Source organism: Caloenas nicobarica, chromosome 2 (assembly GCF_036013445.1).
Source record: "Caloenas nicobarica isolate bCalNic1 chromosome 2, bCalNic1.hap1, whole genome shotgun sequence".
NCBI classification, from domain to species: Eukaryota; Metazoa; Chordata; class Aves; order Columbiformes; family Columbidae; genus Caloenas; species Caloenas nicobarica.
In genome coordinates, this window is record NC_088246.1 from 101,076,061 (window position 1) to 101,086,137 (window position 10,077).

Genomic DNA, 10,077 nt, shown 5'->3' on the forward strand with positions numbered 1-10,077 from the left:
AGAAACTGAGATGTTGTCTGCAATTAGTTAATAACAGACATATTTAACCTAGCTTCCGTGAACATCTTTAAAGTTTCCGTCCTCTGCCAAAAAGAGATTTACCGTTCTGCACTTGCAAAGACATGGATATTGGGCTCTCTTTTCACACCTGCCCAGTAAAAACCGACAAAGAACTGATATGTCATACTCAGGACTCTCTCACCTTAGGGGAATGGGTACTATTTTCATGTTCCAGTGAGTACCAGGAAAAACAATTTCTCATCTATGCAGTACAAATAAGGATCAGAACAACAGAGGAAAATTACCGTGACTAATGCATGAACCCATTCGATATCCACCATATTCACTCAAAGCATGTCCATTTAATGACTCAGAGTTAACCTGTGGGTTAGGAGATAATTAAGAAAAGAGCCTGTCTTTAGACATATTTTTAAAGGTATGGGAAGCAAGGTGAAGAGACTTTCTTTCCTCAACATTCTCACATTTACCTTCCTATGTCAGTAATAAAAAATATAAGAATTTCTCATGCAGTGAACAGCACCAGATGCCTCAGAAAAAAACATTGTGAAAATGCGTTAAGATGAGGAAGCTCAATTTTGGAGTATCTGCTGATATTCTTCTCACAGAACATGTAAGATGCTGTTCTCAAGAGGAAGAAAAGGAAAAGCTAGTGCGCTTGCACACAGTCATGGAAACCTGATTTCCAGCATGGCAGTGAGTGGTGGTCAGTGCTGAAGCACAGAATTGTCACTTAAGCAAGAAGACCTGAGTGGTAAGTTTGAGAAGGTGGTTATCTCCAGCAGACAGCAATTGCTGGACCCAGCAGTAGTCAAGTGCGTTATCCAGGAATGAGCCACTGGCCACTGGAGCCATAAACTACTTGGATCCACCATCCCAGAGGGAGTGCAGCAGCACAGTGCTATAGCTCCACTACCACCTCCCAGGGGATGTAGTGCTGTGTCTGCTGGTCCTCCACTCACTCTCCTAATACCCATGCTCAAGTTCTTACTGTAGCACATTGCCACATTCTTCCTGAGGCACCTTCCTCAGAATAAGAGACATTGAGACAATAATCAAGGTGAAAAAGTTGGAAAAATACTCAAGAATGGGAAATGGTAGGCAAGAAAAAAATACATGTGTGCTAAAAGCTTCCATCTTCTCCACACTAAAGGCAAGGATCATAACCTTATGTAGCTTAGCTTGGTGCTCCAGTGGAGAAACAGGGTAAAACTCATTAATTGTAGCACTTTACTACTGCATTTCCACGCTCCACACATTTACTGTATTTTTCAATTTTAATTTCAATTTTGAGCATTAGTATTTCACAAGATGTTTAAAAGGTTAAATGATAACACTTGCATATAACCCTCTTGTTAGCGCAATCTTAAATAATCATGGTAACTGTGATTTTTTTAAAAAATATGCTTAAAAATTAGTAAAAAAAAAGATTAATGTTTTGTACACGTGATTGTTGATAATTGAAAACCTCTTAAACCAAATTAGGTACGAAATATTCATCACTACTTTTGAGAGCTTTCATTTCATTTTAACAGGACAACACTGATGGACAGAATGAGTGAAAAACTGTTTGAGGTAGTGAAAATACATAACTCCTGCTTTTTCTTTCAAAATTACCAATACCGGTATGTGGCCTTTTAATAACGTGATGAGTTGCTTCCAAAGACATGGGGGAGATTTTGTTGATTGGGATCAATAAATAACTTTCCTCTTTTAGAGAGCAAATATCTAAAAAATAATGCAATCGACAAAGAGAGAATAATCTTTTTTACTTTTCCAGAGTTAACTATTTTTCAAAGAAGTCTGTACATACTGGGCACTATTTTTTTGCAGTAAACCCTGAAACTCAGCCATCCTCACTATGACACCAAAAGGATGCCTGACCTGTGGAGAGCAGTAATTTTGTGGGATTATAGCCTGTAGTTGAGTAGAAGCTAAAGAACATAAGCTTTCGCTAATTGCTCTTTATGTCTGACAAACCAGCTGAAGCAAGGAAGCAATTTTGGACAGAAAAAAATTAATTCCAATAAGGAAAATTAGACTGATGAGTCCAAGGCCCGAAAATTGTCAAGGCTAACATGGAATAGAAACAGAAATTGCTCAAGCCTATTTACCATGTAAAATAGTGCCTTCCCTATGCCAGCGAGGTGTGGTTTAGGGCGATTATGTGGACTGCATTTGTTCTGAGCGTAAGGAACGGCTTTCTGGAGATGGCAAGGAATGGAGCAAAAAGATGACAGAGAAAGTTCAGGACAGAGTCTCCCTGAAAACTCAAGGAAATGATTCAGTAAGGGAGTGAATCCAAACAAACAGGGGTTTGATGTAAATGCTAATTAGGTGCCAAGTGGATGCGATTTAAAACAATGCAAGTTCCATGGAAAGGCCAGCGTGGCTATCCATAAACAGAAAAGAGCAGGCAAGGAAATTCTTCAATGAGCTGTTTTGAAGCCAATGGAAATTCTAGACCTTATCCTGAGCTGAAAGAAGATGGTGCTTGTTGTGTTTGCCTTAAACCAGGGATTCTCAGACTGTGTAAATCAGGTCTAAACAGAGACATAACACTCGCTCTATGATACCTCTTTTACTGTGCTTTTCATACAACACTACTACAATGAAGTAGCACATGTTAATTAAAATAATAAAGCTGGCTTTTCCCTCCGTTCATTGCTTAACCATTCAAATTCTGCTCTGCAATAACAAGTACTTGTACCTGTACAAGACCCGTATCACCAGACCCTGTGTGGTTAGAAGTGAGCGTAGGAGGTGGTGCAGAGAACATTTTGTTTCGGTGGTATGTCAGTCATTGAGCCATTTGTGCTTTAATGATTCGGTGTGCCCGTGACAGACAGACCACTGCTAGTGTGAACCAGTTTGGTGAGCTCGCAGAGCAATTTCCTGCAGCTACAGCTCTGTCTGCTGTTCACCACCCTCTGAGGGAGCCCTACCCTGGTAATGAAAATTTCACTCTGAATAAGTTTTTAATGTATGCTGAAGTGTTAAACCAGCAGATGATCTAAAGTGAGAAAAATCTAATCATTTACTATGATGGCATGCTTTCAGTAAGAAAGGGAAGAGGGAGACCATGAGATGCAACAGATAGGCTAAGTGCAAAGTAACAGCAAGATGATTATCATGAACATACTGGCCAGCAGCCCACAGCCTCTGAGCTGTGCTTGGGCATTGCAGAGGTACCCTGGCAGAGCTGAGCTCCAGTGCCAGCTGCACACGTGCAGATGTTCACCATCTCCTACGAGGACCAACTGAGGGAAAGCCGTGTGAAGGAAAAAGAGCCCTTTGCCACCTTCTGCCTCTTCTGGGTCTTCACAGTAAGGAAAGGCAAAAGCAGAACTAATGGTTGAGAAGACATCCCACTGGCAGAGCAGATGACAGGTGGGATAGTGTGACACCAAGTAAGAGGAAGGGTTATATCCCAGAAGACCTTAAAATGAGAACTAGGAAGCAGGAGAGAGCTGCACCTCCTGAGGTCCCTGTTTACCCTGGCACTGGTACGCTACTGGCTGAAGTGGGCAGTTTGGAGCAGTTATAGATACACTCAGAGCTAGGGCAGCTGGAGTTTGCTTTTAAAGAGCTATAAAAAATTACAAGAAATGTTTTGTGGAGGGAGAGAGTTTTACAAGATGCCAGGGTTTGAGGTGAAGAAGTGGCTGAAGCTCTCAAATGGTAACTGTCCAGAAGTGTTGCCTTAGCATTTCTAGTATAATATTAATTTCACCACAGTGATTTTAGTTTCAGGTTAAAAACAAGATCTCTTTAATTTACACATGCTTGAATTACCAGTAAAAAGTTAGATTTCCACAGGAAACAAACACTTGGTAGAAAATATTTCCTTCAGTCAAAATTCCGTTCTCTGGCTGAAAAAAATGTATCTGATGGAAATTTTTCAATCGGTCTGAGCTCCAGGTGCTTGAACTGGTTCCATAAAAGCCAAAATTCTTTAGTGTAGACCACATTTAATGGGGCTTGTTTGGAAGCTTTCTGGGGCAAAAGGCAAACAGCTAGGGTTTTTTATTTATTTGCAGGTATAGAAGTAGAACTTGAACCCGATGTATAGTCTGAAGAATGGCAACCTAATGAAGATAGTCTCTCCTAGTTCAGTGTAGGGAAGACGACTGACACATATTAGGTCTTCCTGTTAAAACATGTTTTCCTGCACATTCTTCCACAGTTCCATGGGTATCTGCATTCTCCCATAGAGCTTCTTCATACATTTTCATCACTATTCTGTAAAACAACCTCAGAATAGAATTTCTGTGCCTGAAAAGCTACAGAAGTAGTGAGTAATATCATTCTGCAACATCTCAAATTAAAAGCCAGCTGCAAGATCACCACCTGGCTTGACAGCCTGATCACAAAAAGCTGATGAAGAGACAGAGAGTTGGTGCTATGGGATGCACCGAGTATGGGCAGACATCAACATCCCAGTTGTTCTGCGAAGAGGAGAATTGCTCTCCTCTGCCCTTTGAATCCTGGCCCTCAAAAGGACTAACCCATTAAACCCTACAGAAATCCAAGTATCCTGCTCAGACTGGCACCTGAGCTAACTTATTCCTTTGCCAATAGAAAGTTAATTTTCTAGAGGATATTACTGGGAAAAAGAGAGAAATCATTACTAGGACTGGCCAAAGAATTCCCATCAACTTTTTTTTCTGTGAAAAATTAGGTTTTTCAACCGAACAAATACCTCTCCCAGAGCAGGTGTCAGCATCTACCATGGTTTATTATCAGAATGATTGAGGAAAAAGTGAGACAAGGCCATGCAGGAAAAATGTGCTATACTATCAAACAAGAGCAAAAAGCTGCAACAAAAACGGTATGACATGGATCAAAATCATGGTTAAATATACTGTTCTATTAATAGACTTCATCTACCCTTCTAAATTCAAGATAAATTATTTGAGGCAGCATTGACAGTCAGGATACCTTGGAGTCCTGAAACAACAGTAAAATCTGTAGGACTGAAGGACGTAGACCATGAAAGGAGCAACATCAGCCAGTTGGTCTTAGGCAGTCAGAGCCTCTTTAGATGAGAGCTAGGAAGTCCCCGAGTGAGGGAATGAGTACAGGAAAGACTTACCAGAGATCAAGCCCACAAACAGATAAGGTCTGAGGAAGAGACCAGTGTTGCTAAGAACTGAGAAATCATCCTCAACAAGTGGTAAGTAACTAAACACAGAAAATAGAGGGCTGTCTCCAGTGTGGAAGCTCAGTATTCTAATAATCCAAATGATTCCCTTTGTTTTAACCAAAACCAAGTTTCTTAGTCAAAATTGTCTATGTCGTGACTGGATAAGCTCATGCTCAGGTACCTGTCCTGCAATCTCACAGCAAAGCTATTTTCAAGGTAGCATTACTTGCAATGGCTTGGAAGGTGAAAACTTGGTTCCATCAAAGTAAAAGAGAATTTGCTTCTGATTTTGTTGAAGCCAGAATTTCAAAAAAGGCTAATGAGGACATTTCTGTCCTTTGTTGGCAGGTATTTTTCTTAACCATTGTATTTATCTAGAAGTCATCTTTGAGATAAGTATTTTCGACTAGTATATATGCTCCAAACATGAAGCCTAATGTTTCTTACAGCAACTGCAACTCTCCCTCCTTTCTCACAAAAGTTATGATCCATAAACAGTGCTGCACAGACGTAATTTTATCTATTGGAGCAGTTCCATATCTTATGCAGTTATAAAGCTAAATATCTACATCCATACTTGAACAGTAGTGCAGAAACCTTACATACATTTTGTATTTAACACTGGTTTTGCAGGAAGAATAATTTTCTTATGTAATTATCTTTGTCTATTGCAATTGTCACCTAGCATACATTTTACAGTAAAAGAAATATTTTTAAGTGGTAACAAGTAGTTCATGTGCAAATACTCTACAAAATCCAAACAAAATCAACAGATTTCAATCAAACACTCAGAGAAACTCCCCTTTGACTTTAGACCTATATATACAATTTTAAGCCAAGTGGGTTATTTTTAGAAGACCTGAAGAAGTGAAAACAGGCAAATCTATTTTAGTTACCTTCTCATCCTTAAATTGTCTGTGAAGGCCACCAGTGCCAGTTCATAATTTTAACACAGTAAAAATGTGTGTTTCATAACCATATAATCAAATGTAACACAGAAAACGTGGGATGATTATATTAAAAAGCTTCATTTCACGGAGTGGTTTATGGCATCTGGAAATCATTTTAAATTTGACTGATAGCAAACTTTTTTCTCTCCCATCTGAAGCATCTTGTAGTAACAGCTTCCCACCGCTTTTTTTCTTTTTCTGCTTTGCCTGCACACATACAATTCCTCTGTCTCATTTGTCTCCTAATGAAAGTGATCCCATAGTAAATAGTGGTTTGAAAATGATGTGTTCTTTATGCAAAAAGTGAGTCACCGTTCTGTTTTCTCAGTTGGCTGAACTGACCCACTTTCCAGGCTCACACATGTTGGACTTCGCGATGCCCCAAGCAAGGCTCAGTTAAGGAAGGGGGCACGGAGGGGCACAATGCCAGTGTCCTGGTGCCACAAAGCTCTCAAAAGGCTCCTTGAATGGGCAGCGGGGAACATAGAAGTGCAGAGCCCAGCTGCCCATTGCCCAGCTGACATTCAGTCCACCACTATATTCTGCCTACAGAAAAGCACTGTCCCGCTCTGCTCCTCAGAGCAGTGTAGTCTGCAGTACACCACAGTAGACACCACAGCTACCAGCAGCCTCCTCCTGGGACACCTAGTGATGGGTAAGGATGGTCTGACCCATGCTCAGCATCCTTTCTGGAGCCAGTCTTAACCATGAAGAGCCAGCCTCCTGACCAGGGGTTTCTCACTGCAGAGTAGGAGGTAAGGTCTCGCCTGTGTCAGCGGACCATGGGAGGAAGGAATTCCTCCTTCTACCTCATTTCTAGCATGTACGTTCAGAGGGATATACCTCCTGATGAATATGATACTTAACTGTTTCTGAATGGGTTTCCTCCTTTTCCTTCCAGCATATAGGCATTCCCCTGGAGGAATCATGGTTCTGATGCTGAAAAACAAAAGGAATAGGTTTCTTAGTTCAGAGGTTTCTGTGTTTCATACACTGTACAAAATGACAGCACCAAGAAAGTTCAACCGAGGAAAATGTTCCTTGAGTGTGGTGTTCAACAACACTAAAAAGCACAGTGGCATTAGTTAAGATAGAAGCTTAAGGCTTATTCCAATTTCCTACCTTAATATTATTATAATATTGATGTTTATATTCAATTTTCATTTTTTTAAATTAAGCATACTATACATGGTATAAAAATGGGTATAGAATATATCCTGTTTACTCAATATCCAAAATTAATTTTTTTCCTCTAGGCTCATTTTTAACCTCAGTTAAACAAATAAGAATGAATAATACTACCCATCATCTTCTGTGGGGAGGATTTCACAGCTTTTTAAATACACAGGAATATTGTCTTCCATTACTGACACTGTGATAAGTAAGATGCAATTATTCAAATTAGCATTCTTCCAGGTCCTCACATCCTCATTTTTAAAGACTGAAAGTATATTTGTCAAAAGCTTAAGAAGTGCCACACAGTATTGTGGTCAGCACTAGGACCCAATACAGTGCTGATGGAGGTGACAATTTTCAGACAAAACTTAGCCTGATTATTTCTCTATTTGAACATGTTTGCCTTAAGAGACATTGCAAGCTCTGAAACAAGTCTTTGCATTTGGTCTGTTTAAATCTTCTAGAGATTAGCTGAATATCAAAGTCTCTTGATTTTCTGTTGAAAGGGTATTTTAGCCTTGCCGTCTGCTGTTTCAACACTGGGTGCATGCTGCCTGAGAGGCTGCTGTATCTCAAGAGTGTTTGCTGCCTTGTGTAAGACGTAAAATTAAGGGGACCTTCTAAGTCATTGAATCAAATCCCATGCTGTTAATACTAAAGACAGCTACGACATACGATGCAAATTATAAACCTATTGAACTTCATTTAAAAGCTGTTTAGAGGAGCTTTGCTTTTCATTGAATGACGGCTTTCTGATAACTAGAAAGCTTTTGCTTTCCAGCTTAAATTTGTTCATGGTCATTTCATGTCCATTTGTTCTTCTGCCAACATTGTCTTTTAGTTTAAATAGCTCTTCCTCCTCCATTGTGTTTACTCACTGGCATAGTTTTAAATATCAGTCATATCTTCGGTCAGCCTTCATTTTTTCTGTTCTAGGACAACTCAAACTCTTTTATTTCCCTCTCATGCTACAAACTATTCTTCCCATCATCTTAGGAGCCTTTATTTTCTCATTTCAGTCAATCTGCCTAAAACATGGATAAACATAATCATGCACAGTATATTAAGTAAAATCTAAAAGTATTTCATACTTGCATATATATACATATGTATTGACAAACCATTAATTCTTTATGAGAATTATCTCACTTGATATTTGTGTGACTGTATTTTCCTTTTTCATAGCCATGATCAAATTAATGGCTCACAGTCATCCTGTGGTCACCTAATATGCACAGTTCTCCATCTTCATGTATAACTTACAATAAATAAATGCACAGTTTATGGAGAAAATCTATCTTTTAGTGCCAAAGTGCCCAGCAATTTCATTCATACAAATAATCTCCAGTTCATTTTTGTTATGTGAGAATTGTATCTTCTTCTGTATTGATGGCATAAGCAACTAAGTTTATCGGTACGCTCCTGGTTTTGCATGAAATTTCTTAGTAAAAATACAATTGTCTCCAAACTGATAGTTGAGGAACTCTGTAGTTTCCTTCCTGATCAGTCATTTTCCTTTCGGCACGTGCTGTTGACCCAGTTCCTTCCCCCAAAGTTTCAATTCTTTACTAGTCCTCAGCAGCACAGCATCCTTCACTAAATTCAAACAGATTAGGTCTACCATATTTCCCTGATCTGGCAAATCAGTTATTGTATCAACAGGAAGCTCTAAGGTTACTTGGTCTAAATCTACATTCCATTTTTATACCACTACACAACTAACCACAGCCGTCAATTGTTATTTCCTTGAGAATTCATTCTAAAACCTTCTGTAGCATAGAGATCAGACAAATTGGTCAGTAGTCACCTTCTCTCAATTGTAACTAATTGTGGAAACACCAGTCATTTTCCAACTGGTGCAGTGTCAGGTACAGAGTTCTTCCAGAAACACAGAAAACATTTTTTTTTCACTATTACTGGGACAACTCCATGTGAAATTAAGACGCATGAACTCCTTAGCCAAAGTCTATGAGGGACAAGATATGGTGCAATAAACACTGCTCCAGGTTAAGAAAGTTTGTTTATCCCACAGCCTGTGCTTACGTAAAGCCTTCTTGCCATCTTCAAAGACCTTGTTAGGTTAGGCTAACCTGCAAGCTCATTTTTTGCAACAGTCTGACAGTTTTTAAGATTTCATCTATCCTGGTGGGTTTTCTGTTCCAGTGGGAAGCTGAAATGGTGTAAAGTTGCCAAAAGAATTGCTGCAGTTTCTTATGAGACCTTACATTAGAAGATATTTTCTTTGTATTGTAATACATTGGTGTTCTGAGTCCTTCCTGTCCATAATATGAAGCTATGACTCATAGTTCATGTTTCAAAACAGTGTCACATGCTAGACTTCCCTTCTGTTGCCTTCACGAGTGAAATTACAAGGAGGAGAAAGACTTGGACAGCACAACTCAACTGAAAACTGAAAGTTAAGAATTCGTTTGATTTCCCAAACGGATCACTTTGTTTTAAAACCCATTCTGGTTCAGTTGATGAATATGTGACAGCAAATAGAGATAAATTAAAAGACTTCCGTATTCAAACAACTGAAAACCAGGAAATAAAGAGCAAACAACATGAGCTAGAATTATGAAGTGTAAAATGCTGGTTAAGAAAGACAAAGGCCCAAAGGAAAATTCAGAAGTTGTAGCACTAAAAAGAAACAATAGTGTGCTTTTTAGAAGAATATTATGAACAAAAGACGTATAAAAAGTGTGTAGGGTGCTTATTAGATGGAGACGGCTATGTGTTAGAACTGCATAAAGGGTAAGAGTGTTCCACAGATTTGTTTCTAGTCTC

At 39.2% G+C, this 10,077-nt stretch overlaps 1 protein-coding gene across 1 annotated transcript in view; it reads right to left on the reverse strand.

Moving 5' to 3' along the window:
• Positions 1 to 7,046, reverse strand: part of AHRR (aryl hydrocarbon receptor repressor) — a 68,114-nt gene extending 61,068 nt beyond the window's left edge. Inside the window, exon 1 of the mRNA XM_065629841.1 lies at positions 6,982 to 7,046. Within this exon, the coding sequence (XP_065485913.1) occupies positions 6,982 to 7,043 (62 nt within the window). The 5' untranslated portion in view covers positions 7,044 to 7,046. The remainder of the gene's footprint in view (positions 1 to 6,981) is intronic.
• Between the last annotated feature and the right edge of the window lie 3,031 nt (positions 7,047 to 10,077).